The sequence below is a fragment of the Pelodiscus sinensis genome, chromosome 3 (assembly GCF_052426305.1).
Source record: "Pelodiscus sinensis isolate ZL-2025 chromosome 3, ASM5242630v1, whole genome shotgun sequence".
NCBI classification, from domain to species: domain Eukaryota; kingdom Metazoa; phylum Chordata; order Testudines; family Trionychidae; genus Pelodiscus; species Pelodiscus sinensis.
Window position 1 is genome coordinate 17,079,232 of NC_143054.1, and position 23,811 is coordinate 17,103,042.

Here is a 23,811-nt window from a genome sequence, read left to right on the forward strand (position 1 = left end):
ATAAAAGTATCCGCATCTACTGAGCATCCTCCAGCATAGTCTGTGATGATTCCCATGTATTTGACAATTGTCACCTGCCTGATATGCTGCCTGCCCAAGTTAACAGTGGGCTGGTAATGTGCTGAAGTTCTCCTGACTCAGTATATTTTAGTACACCTTGTTAACTCTACTAGATAATTAAAGGTATAAAGGATGTGGAAGTGGCTCCTATGGTAAGGGAAAAAATTCTGAAGGAAGCCTCAGAGATATACAAGCTCAGGGAAGGAAGTTATGGTTTACCTCATTACTGTGTCTTAGTCACTGATAAAACAAAAGTCAAGGAAGATTGCTCTGAGTGTATGGACTAGCATGAAAGCAGGTAGACAGGTGACCATTTGAAAGGAGACAAATGAAACAGCTATATAAGTGGCATGCGTTTAACAAAGATGGACAAAGAAGAGGAAGAACAAAGGGAGATAAGATCAGAGGAATTAGAAATGAATTTAAAGGCCTTGAATGGAAGAGGAACGTCTGGATTTTATTTGGGAAGATACAGGGAGACAATGACAAGATTTTAAGGTGCTCCAAATGAACTCTGAAACAGAGTTCTGAATTGTTCAGGAGGGTGAAATCAGTGTGTCAGGAAGACCAGAGAGGAGGAAAATGCAGTAGCCAAGGCATGAGGATTAATGCAGTCACATTATTTTGCAAATAATCCATGGGACATTGCTGCTCACATGGTGTTAATCCAAAGAGTGACCTGGATTTGCTGATACTGGTAAGACCCTAAAAAAAATCCATATTTTGTTCCATGTGGCTACAGTACTGAATGGCCAGGACCAAATTATAGAGCAAGCAGTGTTTGAAAAAAAAAATTAAACAAAGGTTAGCCATGACTCTCCCTAAATGTATTTTGAAAATACAGTAGTTGGCAGACATTGATGTGGGCAGGGCTAACAGGGTTCAGAAACCACATTTTGGGGAAACTCATCTTGAGGATGGTTTTTCAAAACCATTTTGGACATAGTTAGACCTGGTCCACACTCAATTGCCATTCATATTCTAAAGCATTTCTCCTCTTCAAAGCCTTCTTCCTGCCCAATGTCTGAAGGAGTTTGCCAGGGAGCAATTGTTTAAATTCTACAGACTTTTTAAAATCATATTTTCAGATATTTCCACATTTCTATCATGGACAGAGTCTTAAAGTGGCTGAACCACACCGTCTACTAATACTAGACATAAGCAAGGTAAGATTCTTCACACCGAATCATTACTTTCAGAAGGAAGTGAACTCGAGAGAACCAGCTCTGGTACCTGAAACTCAATTTAAAAAAGCAGCAGTAACAAGTAGGGATGTTAAAATGCATGTAATTAAATCAATGTGTAACTGCTGAAAATGTCAGTGATTACACTATTACACATGGGCCGGGGGTGCGGGTGGGGGACTTGGCTGATACACAGGCAGCAGCAGCATGAGAGGGCCAGATGGCTCCCCAGAAGCCAGGATACATAGAGACCCAGCTTTTAAGCTGGGTCTCTGTGTGTACCAGGAGCCCAAGCTCATTGGTTAACCATGTATACAGTTACACTTTCCCATCCCTAGTAACAAGGTATCAGGCAGCAGATTACATTTAAGAAAGTTAGGCAACTCTCATTAATTTAGGGCTCTCAAGTAGCCTTCAAAGATAAAACATGGTAAAACTTTAGAGCCTATGGTCCATGCAGTCCTATATCTTGTTCTAATTGCTCAGACAAACAGATTTGGTTACAATTTGCAGGAGATAATACTGAATACTTCTTGTTTACAATGCTACCTAAAAGTGAGAAGTGGCGTTCACATGGCAGTGTTGTATCCAACGTCGCAAGATATTTACATGCCAGATATGTTAAAGATTCATATATCCCTTCATGCTTCAATCCACATGGGCATGCTTCATGCTCATAGCAGGTTCTCCTTGATAACATTTCAAAGCAGAATGGACCAACACATGTTTGTTTTCACAGTTAATTTTCTTTTTTGGTGGTTCTGGTTCTGTAGTTTCCACATTGGAGTGTTGCTCTTTTAGACTTCTGAAATCATGCTCCACACCTGGTCCCTCTCCAATTTGGATGGCAGTCAAGATTCTTGAAGCTTAGAAAGTGCTATAGCTATTTTTAGAAATCTCACATTAGTACCTTCTTTTATCAAGTTTGCATTGAAAGTATTCTTAAAACAAACATGAGCTGTGTCATCATCTAAGATGATCACATGAAATATAGAGCAGAATATAGGAAAAACAGACCAGGAAACATGCACTCTCTCCCTCAAGGAGTTGAGTCACAAACTTAATTAATGCATTAGTTTATTAATGAGCATCATCAACATGGAAGCATGACTTCTGGAATGGTGGTCGAAGCATTAAGGGACATACAAACATTCAGTATCTCTGATACGTTAAATACCTTGCAAATACCAGGTACAAAATGTCATCCTACTGCTTCTTCTCACTTCTCACTTTCAAGTGACATTGTAAATAAGAAGTGGCAGCATTATGTCCCATAAACGTAAACAAACTTGTTTGTCTTAGTGATTGGCTGAACAGGAAGTAGGAGTGAGTGGATGTGTACGCTCTAAAGTGTTTCATTGTTTTATTTTCAAATGCAGTTCTGTAACAAAAAAATTCTACATTTATAAGTTGTACTTCCACAATAAAGACATTGCACTACTGTACTTGTAAGAGGGGAACTGAAAAACACCATTTCTTTTGTTCATCATTTTACAGTGTAAATATAAGTAATAAAATTATAACATAAAGTGACCACTCTATACTTTATATTCTGTGTTGTAATAGAAATCAATATATTTGAAAATGTAGAAAAACATCCAAAATATTTCATACATTTCAATGAGTATTCTGTTGTTTAACCATGTGATTAACTTGAGTTAATTGCATGAGTTAAATGCAAGTAATCAACAGCCTTAGTTAATTTGTAAATGTCCTAATAAAATACATTGTACAGTAAAACTCCAATTGTCTGGCATCCAGTGGTCTGGCACTCCCGATAGTCCGGCACCAACTGGAACCCGGATGTGCTCCAGCCAGCCGGACAATTTGAGCTGCCTGTGAGCCCCATGGGTGCTCACGGCTGTGAAAGGAAAGGAGAGAAGAGGGGAAGGGGATTATACCCCTGTGTTGGGTCTGCCAGGACCCACACTGCATCCGGCCAGGGGATGGGTGGTGGGCGGGGAATGGCGTGGCGAGGGGCGAACCCTCTGCCATTTTGCAGGAAGGTGGGGGAAGTCCCGCGCGGCTGCCGGTGACAGGCTAGCTGGGGAAAGCCAGCCGCTGGCCTGGCGAGAGCTAAGTCCCCAAACTTGCCCCATTCCGGCTGCACTCAGAACCATGCCGCCGCCGAGAGTTTCCAGGAGGGGAGCGGGCTCCCCGCCCCTCAGACTGTAGTAGTTATCACTGAGCAGGGGGTGAGGGGTGATCGCCGCACCGTTCCCTGTCCACCCCCCCCAGACACAGTGTGGGTCCAGGCAGACCCGTCACAGCCCCCTGCCAGAGTACTTCCCAATACTCCGGCATATCCGATAATCCAGCACCACCTAGGTCCCAAAGGTGCCAGATTATCAGAAGTCTACTGTAATAATTAGATCAGCAATGGGCAACCGAGGCTAATGAGCAGGCCACATGAGTGGCCCTCCATCCCCCTGTGCTGCAAGATTGTCATAAACAAGACAATCTCCTTTTAACTGCACTTGTGTACCTAGAATTTGCAGGATCTGCCGATTGAACCATAGCAGCGGTTTCATTGGATATAGAGAGAGCATACAGCTCTCTCAGCCAGTGTTGCGTGCATAGGGTTGCCAGGTGTCCAGTTTTGAACCGCACAGTCCAGTATTTGAGCTTTCTGTTCGGGAAACAAATTGAGAACATTTAAATGAGAAAATATAAATGTCCAGTATTTTCTAAATAAGATGTAATGTAGATTGAAATGTAATGTCAAGTATGTCCAATATTTTTGTTGAAACCATCTGGCAACCGTATGTGTGCAATCAGCATTGACCTCACTTCATGTGCCCTCGGTTTATGTGCTTGTCATTTTAGGAAAATACTCATAGGAAAAACAGTGCAAATGGAAACCAGTGGAATCTGGCAATCTTACATGTGGACAACAGTAAACAAAATGTCTCGTGGGCCCCACACAGAACCCCAATGGGCCACATATGGCCCTCAGGCTGCAGGTTGCCCACCACTGACTTTGATGCTCATATTCTGGTGGGAAGTCAGAAATTAGAAGGTATGCACTTGCACTGGATTGCCAGTTCATTGATGAAAAAAACCCCCAAAACCTGACTACAGATCAAATACCTATCCTTTATGCTATGCATTCAGTAACTGATGCAGGACTCTTACAAAGTCACTTTGACCATTCCACTCAGAACTCTCCATATGTGAAGAACTGACATATTGTGTTATTAACATACAGTGAACTTTGAAAACAATCCTACTGGAGCATGAATTGGTTAAAATTATTATTGCAGTCGCCTTCTTCTGCTTATTGTGGTGGCTGAGTGCCTACAGGTTATATAAAATCATAATTAATCTTCGAAAGATATTTTAAAGGGTCTGATATTGTATATGCAATTATTTGTGAGTTAAAACAGTGAGAAAATGTACTTGAATGTTAATACTGTACCTTGTTACCACATTGGGCATACAGTTATTATGTATTTGTATATTGAGCTCAGAAGATCAAGACATCATTGTCCTAAGCACTTACAAACATACAGTAAAAGACATTTACTACCTTGAAGAGTTTACATTCTAAACAGACAAAACAGATAAAGGAGATTAGAGCCGATATATTAGCATCATAATTATAGAAACAGGGAAGTGTGACATGTGGAATAAGTAACTTTTCCAAACTATCTGTGGCAAAGTCAAGGATTGAATTTGTATCGTCTGTATTCCAGTTCAGAGTCATAACCACAGGACCGTCCTCTTAGGTCGTTTGAGGGCTAAAAAGTTAACTTCTGCATCTGCATTTAGTTTTCCAATTTTCTGTTCAAAATTAGTTACAGTCACAAAACTGCAGGTCTAGCTGAAGCTCCTTTTAAGCCCTAAGTCAGTAAACATTTTTTTTTGCATAAAAAGAGAAATGGATGATTGTCAACAAAACCCTTTGTTCTACAAAATCAATATTTACAAAGAGACATTAGTGTTATTTGAGGGCTAGTCAGAGTTCCAGTATAACAAAGTCAAGGTTGACAAAGGTGAAAGGTATAAATGCTCCATTTGATTAGGTCAGAGGTGGTGCAACAGTATTCATCTGTAGGCATTACATTGGTTTTAATTCATGATGTTTGATAATGCTTGAAAATGAAGTGTTGTGCAATTAGTATTCAGGGTACAAAATGCTCAGATTTTATTTCTTTATCTATTATGACTTCTATAGTTATTACTTTCTGAACCACAATTAGCATTTGATTTATCTTCTCTGGGAGTTAAAAATGCAAACCAATAAAATATAAATGAAAAATACTTGGAAATAAACAGCAATACTATCCATCAAAATTCATAAATTAAAACCAAAGCCTCTCAAGACTAAATTATAAATTGCAGAGAAAGAAATGCAGCACAAAACCTGTTTAGTCTTCATAGTTGAAGTTATATGAGATTGCTTTACAAATACACTTTCAAATACTGAGAAGTTCTCAGAGCTTGTCTTGGAAGTTTAATGTAGTACACATATCAGGGCTATTCACATGCGTTAGACTGTGGATTTTCCACATGTCCTTACAGTAAGAGGAAGCATTCAGTTGTGATGCCCCATGAGGAATCATTTTCAGTTTAGTATATAGTAACCCCATAACTCCAGAAGGGATGCAATCTATTCCAGTCCTTTATCTGATACATATTATTTCCACCTATCCCACATGTTGACTCAGCTGTGCTCTGCCCCACTCCATGCCCAACAGTGCAGAAGGTAATATAGCAGTCCTGAAGAAGTTGCTTTCCATTACTAGGCAATGATACACAATGCAGGTAGCCTGTGTGAGAGAATATAGGGGTGACTTATATCCCCTTACACCTCAAGGCAGGTGGGCTGAGCAAGTGACAATCTAGTTGAAGATACTAAAATGAGACTTGAAAATTCTTGTTGACTCACTATAATTTCATATTCTACAGCAAGCATGTACTCATTTATCTATGTGAGCTTCCGAAGATCCTCAGTGACTAGCTCTGAATATACTTCCCTTTCTAATTTCCTTGACACTTATCTCTCCAAGACAGAACAGGACTCAAAACAAGGAGGGAGTGCAATAGCTAATTCTGTACTAAAATATTTGTGTGACATTTCTGTATTAAGTTTACATGGCTTTGGATGATGGCTAGAAATGCTTACCGTAAATTCAGCCCAAAGGCAGTTACTGCCTAAACCAGTCATATCTCATTACTACCATTGGTTGTGTGTGACAATAGATCCCACACATTTCACAAAGCACAGAGATGCAATTATTCACACGTGGTGCAAAAAAAAAAAAAAAAAAAAAAGAAAGAATATTTTAAATACTATTTTCCTATAAGTTAGATGCTTTCTAAATATGAAATCAATTTGATTAATGAAGCTAAATATAAAAAAATCATATTAAATGTTTTACAAAAACAAACAACAAAAACCCGTCATATGATCTACCCACAACCCAGTAAGGAAGAAAGATTTAGAGGCCAATCCTTCAACCTTGACTCATGTGAGTTAATCTCTATTTATGCAAAAAGTCACATTAAAATTAATGGGAATACTCCCATGAGTTAATATCATAAGAATGGTCCTTTACATCATAAATAGAGAGAAAATCCGCTATATTCAATAATTGTTAACAGTCAAGAAACCATGTAGACTATTTGACTTCTTCAGTCATACATTACAGAAGATCACTTTGACCTATTGCAAATGAAACAGCATATTAACAGTGTCTTTAACTTTTTGTGATCTGTTTAGCTTAAATAAAAGTAGACAATTAAGAAACACAGGTTTTAGTGAATGTGTTCTAGCTTGGCCCCAACAGGAATACAACTCAGCCAAATGAAACATAATTATAGGAAACAAAATGTGAAATTTCAAATCAGTTCACTAATAAACTCTAAAAATATCAGTACTCCATTCATTCTGACTGAAAGACCTGTTCTTTCACTTAGGGGATTGTTCTGTAATTACTCAGACCTGTGCAAGACTGGACTGTCAAGTCAAACAATAAAATAGAAAATCTCAGGAATTTAATAAAATAGATCCTAAGGCTATCTGCAGCAGATCTTATTAGGCTGCTGACCAAGGTTCCCCCCCAAAAGAAAGAAAATATTTTAAATAACTGGTAAAATTCTGACTTTAAATATTTCAACAGCTTGATAACATCACACTGTTTCCATTCCTTCTCTGAGAGCAAGCTGTCTATCATGTAAAAGCATGAAATCAATTGGGCTGCAGAGCTTTAAATCCCGTAGGGGGGAATTATTTTTTTTTAAATGACCCACATCCAAACCCACATGGTTTCAATAAGAATCCTACACTTACCACAGCAAGTTTTTAATATTTGGTTTTAAAACACAATTGTCTTCTCCCTTCTTTCCTCCCTGTCCTGCTCCCCCTTTAAAAAAAGCAAATAATGTATATGCTTGTTTGACATTACATTTGCTAAGGGGAATTATAGTTTTATAAGTAAAGGCTTTCAGAATTAGAAGTGGAGGAAGAAATGCTTTTTTTGGAGGGAGGAGGGACAAGCTCTGCTTTTGAAGCATTTGTATATGCATGCTTCATCGTCTCTCTTTAGCATTAAAAGACAGGGAATAAATTAGTTGCTGATGACCCTAAGTAGAGAAGCTAGTTAAATCTAATTCCTGGGAAAACAGCTGTCTAGCCAGCAATTTATGAAAAATAGTCTAGCTCATCTGTTAGCAGTTGTCATCAGTTCAAATTGGTGGTTTTTCTCTACATTCTGCTTTTGAACATGTCCTAGGAACAAAGTTCCTAATCACACAGAAAGGTACAAGGTTCTTCTTTGGCCTTGTGTGGCTGTCATGTTCTGTACCCTATTCCTAACTTTAACTATTAGCATCTCCGAATTCAAGTATCTCACTGTTTCCCTGCCTTTCATTCATATGCGTATGTTCTAAAACACAACAGTGCTGAGACCACTTTTACAATTGTAAGCCTAAAGTCTGGAGCAGTCTTAGCATCATTGACAGTCAAGAGTTTGAAAACCAATATTAAATACTTGCCAGGATAAACACATTTTCTGCCATGAAATCAGACTACAGTTTAAAGCAACCAGAGTTATACTGCAAGTTAAATGCCCACAATAGAATGGGGAGTGAGAACACCATAAGATACTGGCAATAACTAAGGTTTTAAAGCATATGTCTAACTTTAGGTAAATAATCAATCCCATTGACTTCAGTGGAACTAGACAGGTATTTAAGCAGATGCTTAATCAGGGCCTTAGGTATGGTCTACGCCAGTGTTTCTCAACCTTTTTTTTTTTTTTAAATAAAGAATCCCTGTTTTTTTAAAAAAAAAAAACCTTTAAAAAATTATAATTACCCCCACTACCTATAGTTTTCAGACACACAAAAATCTTTTCCACCATCACAAACACATTTATTTAAACAACTTAATCACAGCCGGGCAGGCGATGAAATTTTTGGGTGTAAAAAGTACAAAAATAATAAACCGCCGTAAAACTTAAAACAAAAATTCTATTTTCTCGATATTTCAATTATCTTGACATGCCCCCCAGACTTCTCTCAAGTACCCTAAGGGTACTTGTAACACTGGTTGAGAAACACTGGTCTACACTAAAAATTAAATAGATCATTGCTGAGCGCTGTGAATAATTTTATGCCCAGATCAATGCAGGTAGGTCAAACTAAACCCAGTGTGAATATAGCTAGGTCAATGGAAGAATTCTTTTAGCTACTGCCTTTTAAAGAGATGGATTCACAACACTGATGGAAAATCTCTTCTGTCAATGTAGGAGGCACCTAAACTATAGCATTACAGAGACACATCTGCAGCAATGTAGTTGTACTGCTGTATCAGTTGTAAAGCAATCATGCCACTTGTCTGGTAAACTGACCATAAAGGCTGAGAAACATTGCTCAGGGAAAGGCATGGCTTCAGTATCATAGAAAGGAATCTAATAAAACCACCACATCTAAGGATCTCTCAGGTTTTGTCTAGAAGTTCCTTTTTTCCAATGGGCTATAACATGTAAAACCAATTGGGAAAACAAACTCCTGGACGGGATGGATTTGTTTTAAGGGAAACAATTGACCAAAGCCACTTAAAACACCAGTTTACTATTTCCCACTATACTTCTGTCACTCTGAGCCCATCTATATTTACAGGAGAGAAAAATAAGGAAGGCAAACAGCCTGTAATAGAGTCTAGTTGTATTTGGTAGTTTGGGACTGAAAAACTAAAAAATTAGTCAACATATTTTGCTTTGGAAAATAACTGCTGAGCATGTTCAGAGCTGGCTTTTCAAGACATGTTGGTAGGGGTTTGCACATGCCAAAATATAATTTATATAATAAGCAGCGAAGGTTATAGGGCTAACCACTTTTTACTAAGAATCCCTTGGCCTCAATACAGATCTACACAATAGACCTTAAGTGAATACATAATTTACACATGGGCTTTGCCTAAATACAAATATAAAAATAACACCACTGACCTAATAGATTCTTTGTGATCTTTTGCTTCAGTTAAACAGATTTGGCTGACAGGTATGTTTGCGCTTTCGTAACCCACATTTTCTTTTTAGCTTCATACACAGCATTTAATGATATTTAAAAAAACTGAGTAAAACCCCAAAAGTGAAAAAAATGATTACCACGCAGATATTAGATTAAAACATTCCAAAATTTGAATCAGAGTGGAACTCTGAACATAAGATTCCATTGTACCTGGGTATTGTGACACATTTAGCAGCTATTCTTCTGGAAAGATCAACCTTTGAGGATCCACTATTCACAGACTATTGTAACACTTAAGCCCAATGAAGTGGATAGTGCAATAGGCCTTCACCTTTAACACTGAATTTGCTGGCTTTCTTTGGCTCTAGTTAATAATGCAACTTTAGCTTGTTTGGTTCCCTTTGAGATGCACAGGGTGGAAACAGTTAAAAACAAGTTTTTACTCTTGTAAGTCAGGCTCAACTCAAGCCAAAGAAAGTGGTCTGACTTATAAATAAATATATTACTTCTCAAAAGGAATCATAGAAACTGTGCAGCATAGAGCAGCTGCTATCTCCTGTGCTTAGAGATGTGGAATACCAGATTCTTTGATGGACCCTAAAAGGTGTCATTCAATACTAAAAAAAGGCTTAGCTTTTCTTTTTCCCCCCTCTTAAGAATTGGTTTTGTCATCTTTAATTCATAAAAGCTACTGCAGAGCACAAGACAGGAAACTGATGCTGGAGTACTGGCACAAGTACAACAACAGTAAAGATGTTTTTATTGGCTAGACTGCATCTCTTTTACAGTTTTCTTGGCACAACTTGAATACTATGGCCCAATTCATTCCTGAAAGCCCGTGTATTGTAGCACCATGTACCAAAAACAACATTAAGAGGTCCAGTTTGACTTACCTTTTGGATGCCAAGGGTCTGTGAACTCGTACTTCCCCACGCCAATAGTCCGTAGCATTTGTACCCCATTTGTGTTGTCTTGATTGCCCGTCTGGTTGGGAGGAAGCTGAGCAGCAGCCTGCCCATTGGTAGCTGGAACACTATTGGGTAGGGCAGCTGAAGGCAGAGCAGGTGGTGGTGGAGGCAGAATAGGGCAAGTCATATGACCATTCCCTACTGCAGTGTGGCCTGGGTGAGTCACCTGACCAACCCCAGTCATAGAGGACATGATTGGCTGGCTGTTAGTGTACAAAGGCTGGTTTTGTAGGTTCACAACCATGTTACTCAGCGGTTGTGAGGGCTGCTGTTGAAGCTGGTAATGAGCTGGCATTAATGGAAGCTGGGGGGTAACGTGAGGAGGGAGTGAGGGTGTAACTCCAATGACAGGGGCCTGGACGTTCACTGCTGGGCTGAAGGTTGGAGGCTGAGTCATTCCATATGAATGAGTTATAAGAGTTGGCTGGCTACCGGCTGGAACTGTTGTAACCCATGGCGCTGTACCTGGGACACAGAGGAAAAAAGAAAGCTAGCAAGAACAATTTTGGCAAAATACACACACACACATTTTCTCTTGATGCAAATGCTGTCCATAAAGGAACCTTTTAGTCACGCCGAAGGTTTCTTTTTCTTTACATTATATAAAGTGATTCAGGATCTGGAACTATTCCAAACTGATAAGTGCCTAAAATTGCTGCAGTGATGTGTGCAATTGTTAAAATACTGATCAGGTAACATGCAGAATGTTTACAATTTTATGCATTTTGTGCTTTATGCAGCTAAAGTATATGCTTCCAAGAAAATTAACCTCTTTCCCCACCGAGCTTTCATGGCTCCCTGACAAACACTCTGCGTGTGTGATAGTGGTGCTCCAGCCACTACAAAGAGGTTGTAATTAGGCTTCTGGCATAGCTGCACAATGTACAATGTGTGTCTGGAAGCTGGAAATCATTTCAGGTAGTTCTGGACATAAAAGGGATCTTAAAGTACTACACAGTGCCTTTTACTCTGGCAAAAACAGAAAAAGGGGAAAAACACTTTAAAGAACTTGCAAGTATCTTAATACACACATATTGGCCCTGGTGTAGAAGAAACTTGAGGGGGTCTTTACAGCGAGAGAGAAAAATCCAGCTGCAGCATCTATAATAAAAAAAAGGACTCACAATAAAGTCTAATTTAGAGAGATAATTGGCGCTAGTGTATTGAATTTGCTTTGAACTATTTTCCCTTGTAGAAGAACAAATAAGATTGAAAACATACCTGGGTTTTCATTCTCCCTCATCTGTTTAGAGGGTGGTTCATCTGTGTCCCAGGGTGTAGACTGATTGATGGGTGTCTGTCCCCACCTAACACTAGTTGCAAGTCCTTGAGGCTGATTTTCAGTCTTGGAAATGCAAGGCGTCTACCAGAAAGAAAAAGAATATATATGGAATAAAAATGTTAGGAATAGATGGGATAATAATCAAACCTGACAGCAGTTTTTACTGTTGTAGTACAAGAATATATTTTAAGATCTTTAACTAACATTTTTACCCAGACTTGCACTAAATGTCAGTATTGCAATGTAAACAGCATTTGAAAAAAATATTTCTGGAAAATTTAATAGAACCACCATTAACCTTCCCACCTCCGGATTTTCAGAAATAAATGGCCCTTGCTCTTTTCTTAACTTTGATAATATCTGTTCATATAATCACAATTTATATAGAAATGGGTCAATTTTCTGTTTGCTCAGTCTCTTAAAAAAATAAAAGATGATTTTTTGTTTAGCAGGAAACAGGAGGAAAGAAGAACTACTTTACAACAGTAGTACAAAGCACCGTAGATTTGCAAAGAGAAGACTTAGTAGTTAGTGTCTGGCAACCCCAAAATTTGAACACCAATAATAATAATAATAAAAGCACAGTGTCACTGTTCTCTGCTGCTAACGTGGCTATGCTGGCAGTTCTTCAGAGCTGTTAACATAACTGTAAAGTAGTGAAAGGATCAGGGCTCACTAATAATGGAGGGGGCATAATCAGAATGATAATCATGTAAACAATCACACAGGATTAAATGTTCCACAAGGCACCCATTTAGTTTTACTGGTTCCTCCCAAACAACTGAAAAGATGCCTTTGAGTGCTCCAGAAGGTCCAGATTATCTAGGACGGGAGCCTATGTCATCGCAGGGAGATTAAAAGCATTCATTGGTATTAGCAACCATAAAACAAATGGAACAAGCTGCCTATTAGTCAGTAAATGAGCATTGAGGAAACAGCATTTTAGAGCCTTCAAGCACATAAGTCATGCCTGCCAGGATGACCTTTCGTTGCCATTTGTTCAGAGGAGTAATTTGGCCCCTAAGCTGAGGGATAAGAAGCTGGCTCTACCGAGACTCTTGATGCTGCTGTCCCTGTTACAAGTTCTGTCTTAACTGCAAACCTCTTTGCCCCCAGCAGTACCTCAAATCCCCTCTATCAAACCCATCAAATCCCCCATCTCCAGCCTCTCAAAATACATCTCCACCAAGTCCATCATATTTCTCACTACTCCTCTTACCCTTGAATGTCCCTCTGTCCGGTAACCAGAATCTCTCCCCCTGAGTCTGCTAGGAGGCAAACAGCCTGTGCTGCTTTCCTTGCTGGCCACTATTCAGTGGATAGGCACAGTAGAGCTGATAGGGGCTCCTTAAGAGAGACAAGGTGGTTGTGGCAGCATCTTTTTACCGGACCAATTTCAGTTGCTGAGAGAGCTCACCTGAATTAGAGCTCTGTTTAAGCTTGAAAGGTTGTATTTCTCAGCAACAGAGTGGTCCAGCAAAAGGTATCACCTCACCCGCCTTGTGTCTCTAATATCCTGGGACTGACACGGCTACATCAACATTTCTCTTGACAGAAACATTTTCTGGCTAAACCAGCATTTTTTCCTGTGAAAATGTCATTTTTTATGGGAACCAATGAAAACTTTGGTTTTTAATTGAATTTTTTTCAAAATCAATAGTTACTTAAATTTTATTTTTTTAACTACTTTCCCCATCTTCTTCTTTCCCCATTATTCCTAATAAGTGCAATAAAATGAGTAATGTCCAGACTTTGATTTTCTTGTTTATTCACATTTTTTCCTTCTTCTATTCTGTAATTTTGCAGAACGTTTTTGACATGGAAAATGGCAACAGGAGGGAAAAAATAAACAGAAAGAAGAAAATGTGAGGAGAAAATATCCTTGGATAGTATTAATTCTAATCTATAATTCAGTCGCAAAAACAGAGGAGAGAACAATAAGAATTCTAAACATTTTTCAGTTTGGAAATTTGCCTTTGAAAAATCTCAAATGAAAATGTGTTAGATATTTTTCACAAGGGGGGGAAAAATGTGTTTTTAAATTTTGTAACCAGCTGTTCTGCAGAGACATCTCTGTGTGCAGCTGCACTGCTCCATGGCTGCACCACTCAACAGCTGCCAAGCCACTCTGCCTAGGCAACAGAGCACTGCAGCATACCACATGGAGCACTGGCATCCTGCCAGTGGCAGGGTAGAAGAAATGCAATACTGTTGTTCCTTGACAGTAGCATATATTTTCCTGGTCCTTGAGATTTACCCTACATGTACAACTATGTTCTATACGAGCAAATGCAGAGGATAGGAGGCTGGCCATTTCCAGAAAGAACTCAACATTCCTATTCAATATCTATATAGGACATATCTATGGCATGTTATTCAATGCTCAAAAATACGGTGTTCCTATTTTAATTTTGGCAGCTGTGTGTTGTGATTCATTGTTGTAAGTATTGGGGCTGGCTGAAGTGTTCATAAAGCATTTAAAAAATAAATTTAACAACATCATCAAAAGACGCAGAAAATAACGGCCATTTTTGGTGCAACCTTTGTCACACCCTAATAAACACTGAAATGGATTTACTGTAATAGCTGAGTAGATCTAAAGGCAGATGAAATTATATCTGTGTTCTGAAGGATACAGGGCAGCAAGAACCCACAATGCATATCCAGAATCATAGAATCACTGCGTTGGACGAGACCTCAGGAGATTATTGAGTCCAAACCCCTGTTTTAGCAGACCAATTCCAACTAAATCATCCCAGCCAGGGCTTTGTCCAGTCTGGACTTAAAAAACTCTAGGGATGGAGCTTCTACTACCGCCATAGGTAACCCATTCCAGTGCTTCACCATACAGAAGTGGGTTGAACACAGAGCATTAGGTCAATCCCCTTTCATCCTTTAGGAAAATTCAGCCCCAAATTTCACAGCTTGAGGCTGTCTCTCCAGCAGGTCAAACCACAGCATTAAATGCAAACACATCCTGAAACTGAAGGAAGTTTTCATTTACATCTGAACCCAAATTCTATAGCTTAATCCTATTTCTAATTCCAACTATGAAATGTAGGAAAGACATTTACTTAGACCAAGGGAAACAAAAAAGCATGATCAAAATGGGAAGAACCTTGCTGGTTCAGCTACCAATAACCAATTTATTCTGCTTCAATAAAATATTAGAACTTTCTCAAGAGCATATTTTCACAAAGCATTCTCGCTTACTGTCTCTTAATGGCTCAGTGGATTAAAATGCACAAATCCAGCACATTGATTTCAAACTGCAATCTTAGCTTGTATTTATTTGACCAGAAACAGCTACAAATTAGTCAGTATGAAACCACAACACACACTAATGAGGAACAATTTAGACAATACTGGATGGACAAATGAGAAAGCCGCTAACAAAATTTACTCATATTTGCTATCTTTCCAGACTGATCTAAATTCCAGGTTATTTTTCTTACTCTGCAAAGGTTACATTACAAGTGTTTCATGTCTCTGACTTGATTGCAGAATATTACTTTGCATATTTGGAAAGCTTAATTATTTCCAATATTATCAGACACGGGGAGCTTGGTTGTGTAAGTGAGGGTGCACAGAAGTGCTCATTTCAGGCTTCTCATGTATAACACAAATGACTAAAAAATGGCCTGCATTATGCTAGTTGTGCATAGGGAAGAGATGTGTTCCATTAGTTTTTCGCAGACTTCACAGAAGCTAATTGTACCATGTCACACTTTTATCTTTAGCTTTCATGTCAGATGCTTGTTTGAATTAAACAAGGAACACATGAAAAAAGTGAAATGCATTAAACAAAATTGTATCAGGTATGCATTTTAAAATGCTGCCAAATGCCTATTTACATGAAAAGACAAGAAGGTCTTCGGAAGGTCTATATAACCCATCTCATCAATAGCACACATTTCAGGAAAACCTGAAACATACAATAGAATACAGAGAATACTCAATCAAAACTCAGCATATTTTCAATGTCCCTGTATTCTTAATTACAGGTAAATTGCACACAATCTAGGTAGGATTTTTTCCACTTTTTTGTTTTGTTTAGTTTAATTTTAAAAGGCATATGCATTGTAGTTGAAGGTTTTATTCCGCCAGAAACTGGCTATATTATGAACACTCTGAACATTGACTGATTTTATATTTTCAAGATAAAATTATAAAACAACAATCTGGTAGCATCTTATAGACTAACAAAACATTTAGATGATATCATGAGCTTTCGTGGGCACAGCCCACTTCTTCAGATGACCGGAGTTCACCATAGAGAGGTGACCAGAAGTCCAGCTGTGTCATAAGCAAAAATCTTTGTGAGACTCCACCAAGTCCAGACAGTCCCAGCATTCGAGCCTGGACAAGCCCAGTAAAAGGGCAGAAATCTCAGTACTTATGTAAATGTATTTCCCATTACAATGATGTACTGATTGGACTCCCAACTTAGTAAGATACAGCTATTGACATTTCCTTAATTTACTCGTACTAGAAGAAGCAGCCTTGCCACAAAGAGAGGCAGTGTTGTTATCTGCTTTTCATTCCACTTTAGAGTGAGGCAGAGGGGAAAGAAGAAGGCATGCGGAGCAGGTTGTTTATGTAAACAGGGATGTCTCTTGAATCTTCCTGAGATATCTTGTTTAAATTTTCATGGTGGTACTCTGCAATCTTCCCAAGGTTTCGGAGAGTAGCAGCCTTATTTCTTCCTCCATGCTAGAACATCTTCCCACACCCCTCTGCAAAAACTTTGGCAGCCACCACTGCAATAAACAGGCTAGCAGCAAATGGACCTTGGTGGCTTTGGGATGCCAGCAGCAGCTGTGCTCTGTGACGTTGTTACCCCCCGAAGCCAGATATCAGCTAAAATCCCCGTGGCTTGTGGAAAATGATGGCAGCGTTCAGTGCCATTGACCTATGCTCAGAGTTTCATTCAACCAAGCAATTCTCTCCTCCAGTCCCTGACTCTACAGTCTACACAGTGTCTCCTGGGGTGACTTCCCTTATCACTTTTCTTCACATCTGGGCCAGCTGCAAGTGGCACGTCCATCACCTCCAACGACATCTTCCCAACTCTGCAGGATCTGCAGGAGGAAATAAACTAGAGAAGACCTGCTGTGGGACCAGATGGCCTGACTCCAGTTCCTCAACCAGGGGTTCGATAGTTCGATGAAGAGTGCTGGGAGCAAGCCGCTGAGTTCCGGGCTGACTGGGAGCAGTTGAAGGCCATGTGGGACCAGCTGCTGCACCAACACAAGACCATGTGCTCCACCCTCACCTCTGTGATGGAGCACATGGCCCTGTGCATGGAGTGGGCAACCAGCCACTTCTCCACCCTCACCCCCCTCAAATCCCCACCCCCACAATTCCCTGCCCCCATGCCCACCCTCCCAACTCCCTGCACCTGCATCCACACACGCTCCCCTGGCTTCTCCTGCTAGCTGCCCAGGGGCCATTGGGTCCCCTAAATATGTGGTGGTGGGATCTCTCGGGCAGCTGAAGCCTCCCAAGCGACTTGAGACAGGTGCCAGTCCCATCCTCATCTCTGAGCCCCTCTCCCACCTCCCCGTTCCAGGTTCATTCTCCAGTCCCTCCCCTCTTGTATATCCCCTAAATTAAAAAAAAAAAAAAGAGTTGTATTTTCTAAACAAAGAGGCTTTTTCATTTGCTCTGGAGCGGTGGGGGAAAAGATGGGAAGGGTGGGGTGGGGAAAGAAAGACACACAGAGGCAATGCAGAGACCCCTTGTGGAGAGGCCTGGTGGGGAGAGTCTCACAGGTGGCCTTAGCTGAAACTCTCCCTCAAGGCTTTCCAAATGAGCACTGCCCCCTGAAGTGCTCGCCTGATGGGCACTAGTGTCCGGCTGGTCATATGCCCTGGCCAGCTGTCCAGCCTTTACCCCTACCCTGGCAGGAAAGTCTCCTCCTTGTTCTCACAAAGGTTGTGGAGCACACAATATGCCACCACCCGATAGGGGATGTTAAGGTTGCTGAGGTCTATGCAGGTGAGGAGACTCCTGAATCTCCCCTTTAGGCAGCCGAGCGCACACTTCACCACCATGCGGCACCTGCTGAGCCTGGCGTTGAAGTTCTCCTTGGTGGGGTCCAGGCTTCCTCTGTAGGGCTTCATAAGGCAGGGGAGCAAAGGGTAGGCTGAGTCGCCCAGGATGCACATGAGCATGTCCACATCCCTGACCCTGCTGGTGTGGTCGGGTAGAAAATTGCCAGCATGAATCTTTTAGAACAGGCCTGAGTTCTAGAAGATGCGGGCATCGTGCACCTTCCCTGACCAGCCGAAGTGAATGCCCGTGAACCGTCCCTTGTGGTCCACCAGGGCCTGCGACATCATTGAGAAGTATCCCTTTCTGCTGATATAGTCCTAGGCCCAGTGGTTGGGGGCCAGGATGTGGATGTATGTGCCATCTATGACCCTCACCCCCAGCTGGGGAAGCCCATGGCAACAAAGCTATCCACGAGGGGGGGTTGACATTTCCCAGAGTGGATGACCTTCCTCAGCCGCATGGTGTTGATGGCCCTGCAGGAGCATGATCCTGACCATGGATTTCCCCATGCCAAAATGGTCCCCATGGAGCAGTAACTGTCTGGCATGGCGAGCTTCCAAAGGGCAATGGCAATGTGCTTCTGCAGGGGATTATAGGTCTCATACGGGTGTCCTGTTGCCTGAGGGCAGGGGCGAGCCACTCACAGAACTCCAGGAAGGTGGCCTTCCACATGCAGAAGTTCTGGAGCCACTGCTGGTTGGCCCATTGCTGCAGGTCCCATCAGTCGGAACTGGTCTCCCTCTGCCAGAAGCAACATTCCACGGCGTCCTGAGGATTGAGGATGATTTGCTGCAGCGGGAGTGCCAGGGCCTGGGCAAAGGGGTCCTTCAGTTCAGGTTGGTCGTCATCATCCTGAAGCAGCTTGTGAACAGTCTGGATCAACTGCGCCATGTAGCACAAGGCCCATGAGCCTGGCACTGCTTTGCAGCAGCTCCAGCTCCATGTTGGAAGTGCTGTGGCATCTGCAAGGGCAACCAGAGTGCATGGCATGTGTCTGGTGTCCCGCGAGGGGGTAGGCAAGGAGGAGCGGTGTGTGAGACACGGCCATAGAGAGGAGTGCCTGGAAGCATGTGTCTCTGCTAGCCTCAGCTAGCAGACACAGGAAGTGTCCGCCCTCTTGGTGTCCTCCCTGGAGTGCTTCTGGCAGCTTTAAATCCAGTACAGGCTCCAATCAGTGTGGACTTGCTATTTTAAAATAATTCTGAGCTATTTCGATGGTGCCTTGTAGTGTGGACGCGTTCTTTTGAAATTATTATTTTGGGAGTTTTTATTTCAAAATAACTTGTTTTGAAATAATGTCGTATCGCAGACATGTCCTAATAATTGTCAAGGTAGCCTACTTTTGAATAGCTTTTGCAACCTTAAAGTAACATGGTTCAGAACTCTGCACTGGAATGACACCTAGACTTTTGGTCAATGACGCCTTTACCGTCAGTGAGAATCCAGGATCAAATACTATCAATAACACACTATACAATATTAGCCGAATTAAAAAAAATCAAGAACCTGAAGCACTTCCTGGGAGGTCCTTACAGTGCACTTTAGCAATTCCCTAAGAGGCTTGTAAAACTGCTGACATGCCTCCTGATGCTGCTCAAAGTGCTAAAACCTCTTCAAACAGTTTCATGGTCAAAAGGGAACTGAAATGGATACAGTGCTCTTATTTGTGGTTCCCAGCAGCCAGAGCTATTTTACTATGGACTTCATTTAAAGTGATGGATGAAGAGTGGCGATTCTCTGTTCCAATTATCCAAAAGAGATTGGGAAAGGCAGTTTAATACTGAGATAATGTATCCAATATGCAACCTACTTTATTTTCCCCCTTCACTGAAAATAAAAAGACACAGACAGATAAATGCATAGAGGCAAAAATCCCTTCCCTCCAAGGCAATCAAGGATCAAAACAACTACCATTTTAATGAGCTTAAAACAGTTAGTTATTACTAGCTGTAACCAGCAACAATTCAAAGCCCTAATGAGGATTTGAACCCTGCTGTGCTGATGCTGTACAAAAAACTACTTGTGGATGGGGTCCCTACCCCAAAGAGTTTACAATCTAATTTGCAGTACTCGCTCCTAAATATCGTATAAAGTAGGTATTTTCAGCAAGCACATACAATTTTAACATATCCAGAGGCAGATCCTCAACTGGTGAAAATTGTCATAGGTTACTGGATAAGATCCTGACTTTGCTTCTCAATCCAACTCAGTGGCTGAATAACTTGCTAAGGAAGCACACACAATCTTTTAGAGGTATGATGGTGAAACCAACACAGCAGAACCTCACAGTTACGAACACCTTGCAAATGGAGGTTGTTCATAATTCTGAAATTCTTGTAACTCTGAACAACTGAAAATTGACTTAATATAGCGCTGGAATTTTACTATGCAGAAAAAAATGCTGCTCCCCCACTTTTTAAGCAGTTTGTACTTAACACAGCACTCTACTGAATTTGCTTTTCTTTTCATTTTTTGGCTCTGATTCTATCCTTCTGGTTATAAATGAGCTATATGGACGATGGGTCAGTTTGTAACTCTGGTGTTCATAACTTTGAGGTTCTACTGTAGCACTTCAGTGAAGAGAAGCTAGCAAACACAACAAGGAGCTAACAAAGAGGAGCAGTAAATAGGGGAGTTTTATGAGGGAGTTTAGAGCGGGAGCATAAGAGCTAGATATACTTAATGAACATTCTAAATTTAGGCCAGAAATGCCCTTCCCCTCTCTCCTAAATCAGCAAAGAAAAACAAGAAAGTCCCAACAAGAGTAAAAATAAGGCATGTGGAAGTCCAACAGCGGAGTGGGGGGCCATGTGGTTTATTGCACTGAAGGCAATATATAGTATTACCTGCCTGTGGACTGGTGGCACGTGTGTACATCTAGTGCAAGCAGCTCATGGCCATCAGAACCCAATACAAGCTCTTGAGACCAGAATGGCTGAACTAGAGAAGGAATGGAAGGCAGAGGGTAGAGATGAGATTTACCAGGACACAATAGAGCAGTCCACCCGCTGCCCAACAGCCCCTTACTGCTGTTGAGGAAGATCAAAGTCTTGGGAAAGACCATCAAGCTGGAGCAGAGGGAAATGTTCACAGAGTTGGGATCTTCCTTCCAAATGATGTCAAGGCATCCTTTCCTCCTAAGGATACCTCTCCAGGGCAGGGGACTCTTGTTGTTGGGAAGAGAGAAGGTATAGTAAAGAGAGATAATATTATTAGAAATATAGATATTTGGGTTTATGATGATTCTGAGAACAGCATGATGAATTGCCTGTAAGGTGGAAAGGTTACAGATCTCCTAAGACAATATACAGGCTTATGTGCTATGCTGGGGTTGAGCTGGTAGTCTTGGTATATCTAATTTCCAGTGACATAGGAGAAAGTAAGAGAGAGATCCTGAAGACCAAATTTAGGCTACTAGGTAATAGATAAAAGTCCAGGTCACCTCCATGGTACCATTCTGTGAAATGCTTCCAGTTCCATGTGCAGGGCAAGTAAGACTGGCAGAACAACAGGGTCTCAATGCATAGCAGAGACGATGGTGTTTTGAAGAGATATTAGGTTTATTAATAACTGGGAAACCTTTTGGGAAAGAAAGAGACTATAAAGGAAGAATGAGCTCCATCGAAACCAAAACAGCAGATGAAATTCAATGCTAGTAAATACAAAGTAATGTCCTTGGAAAACATAATCCCAGCTGTGGATACAAAATGACAGGGTCTAAGTTGTCTGTTACCTTTCAAGAAAGAGATCTTGGAGTAGATAGTTCTCTGAAAACATCTGTTCAGTGTGTAGCTGCAGTCAAAAAAGCTAACAGACTATCAGCAACCAATTAAAAGGTAATATCACTATATAAATCCATGGTTCAACTATCCCTTGAATACCATATGCAGTTGCCATCACTCCATTTCAAAAAAGATATATTAGAACTGGAAAAAGAACAGAGATAAGGCCAAGAAAAATGATCAGGGATTATCTCAAAGGTCCATAAAATCATACATGGCACGGAGAAAATGAATAAAGTATTATTTTCACCTTCACATAACATAACAGTGAATAGAATTAATAGGCAGCAGATTTAAAACAAACATAAAAATACTTCTTCACATAAGTTTTGGGTTCTGTTCAATATCTTCATCAAAGAGTGAGATGATGGCATAGAGAATCACAGCTCTGGTTTGCCTCAAATCACAGTTTCCAGCCAAAGCAAGTGGCGAGAAGCGTCATGGACTGGAATGCTGCTTCCTGTCGCATGCATTGGTTGCAAATGGTGATTCAGAGCCAACCAGAACTGCGATCCTCCAATACCTGTGGAAATGCAGGTAAACATGGAGGTGGGGGCTCAGCAGGGACTAACCCTGCAGAGCGGACCCACCCCTCAGGCCAGAATTTGCCCACCCCTGGCATAGAGAGACTGGGTATGTCTATATTTGCAGCCTAATTCGAACTAGGGCCGGAAAAGTAGGCATTCGGAATTGCAAATCAAGCCCAGGTTTTAAATATCCCGTGCTTGATTTGCATCTTCCCAGCTGGTTGCCATTTTTGAAATTTACAAGCCCAAAGTAACTACCCGTGTCTACACGCATTTGAAATAAAGCCCTAGTTTGAACTACCTGTTAAACCTCATTGCAGGAGGAATAATAGGTAGTTCGAACTAGGGCTTTATTTCGAACACCTGTTTCACTGCTGCGTGTAGATGCAGGCAGTTACTTCGGGCTTGTAAATTTCAAAAAATGGCGCCCGGCCGGGAAGATGCAAATCAAGTGCAGGATATTTAAATCCCGGGCTTGATTTGCAGTTCCAAATGCCTACATTTGCAGCCCTAGTTCAAATTAGGCTGCAAGTGTAGACATACCCTCTACTAATAGTTTGCAGATACCAAACTGGGAGGGGTTGAAAGTGCTTTGGAGGATAGGGTCATAATTCAAAATGATCTGGACAAACTGGAGAAATAGTCTGAGGTAAATAGGATGAAGTTTAATAAGGACAAATGCAAAGTACTCCACTTAAGAAGGAACAATCAGTTTCACACATACAGAAAGAGAAGTGACTATCTAGGAAGGAGTACTGCAGAAAGAGATCCACAGGTTATAGTGGATCACAAGCTAAATATGAGTCAGCAGTGTGATACTGTTGCAAAAAAAGCAAACATCATTCTGAGATGCATAACAGGAGTGATATAAGCAAGACACGAGAAGTAATTTTTCCTTTCTGCTCTGTGCTGATTAGGCCTCAATTGGAGTATTTCAGCATTTCCCAAACTATGGGCTGCGGGCCTCAGTGTGGCTGCAGGAGTATTCCGGGCTCCCGGAGTGCCCGTGGGGCACCGGATTCCCCAAGCCCTCGGCCGGGCTGGGCGGAGTCTGCAGCCAGATGTTCCGGGCTCCCGGCAGAGGCGTAGATAGGGTTACCAGGTGAGTTAAAAAAAATGCGGGACACACTTGATCTCAGATGGGGGGGCCGGGAGGAAGTGTGGGGGAACCGGCCACCGGGAAGCAGGGCTGAGCTGGAGGTTGGGGACAGTGGGGCTGGCCAGGGGAGGTCGGGAGGAGGAGGGGAGAATTGGCCACCGGAAGCAGCGCTGGACGGGGGTAGTGGGGCTGGATGGGAAGATGCGGGGGGAATCAGCCGGCGGAAGCAGAGCTAGCTGGGTGGGCCAGGGTCAGGGGTAGGGGGCTGGCCAGAGGAGATCGGGAGGAGAAGTGGGGGAGAACTGACTAGCTGGGAGGGAGCCGGGGGGGAGCAGGGCTAGTCAGAGGGAGGATCATCGGGGGGCAGCGGGGTG

General features: G+C 41.5%; 1 protein-coding gene across 3 annotated transcripts in view; it reads right to left on the bottom strand.

Moving 5' to 3' along the window:
• Positions 1–23,811, bottom strand: part of KLHL29 (kelch like family member 29) — a 581,254-nt gene that overhangs the window by 200,147 nt on the left and 357,296 nt on the right. For all 3 annotated transcript variants that reach the window (XM_089777034.1, XM_075923421.2, XM_075923423.2), the window contains 2 exons: positions 11,912–12,053; positions 10,616–11,155 (listed from right to left, as the gene is read on the bottom strand). In XM_089777034.1, the coding sequence (XP_089633160.1) occupies positions 10,616–11,155; positions 11,912–12,053 (682 nt within the window). The remainder of the gene's footprint in view (positions 1–10,615; positions 11,156–11,911; positions 12,054–23,811) is intronic.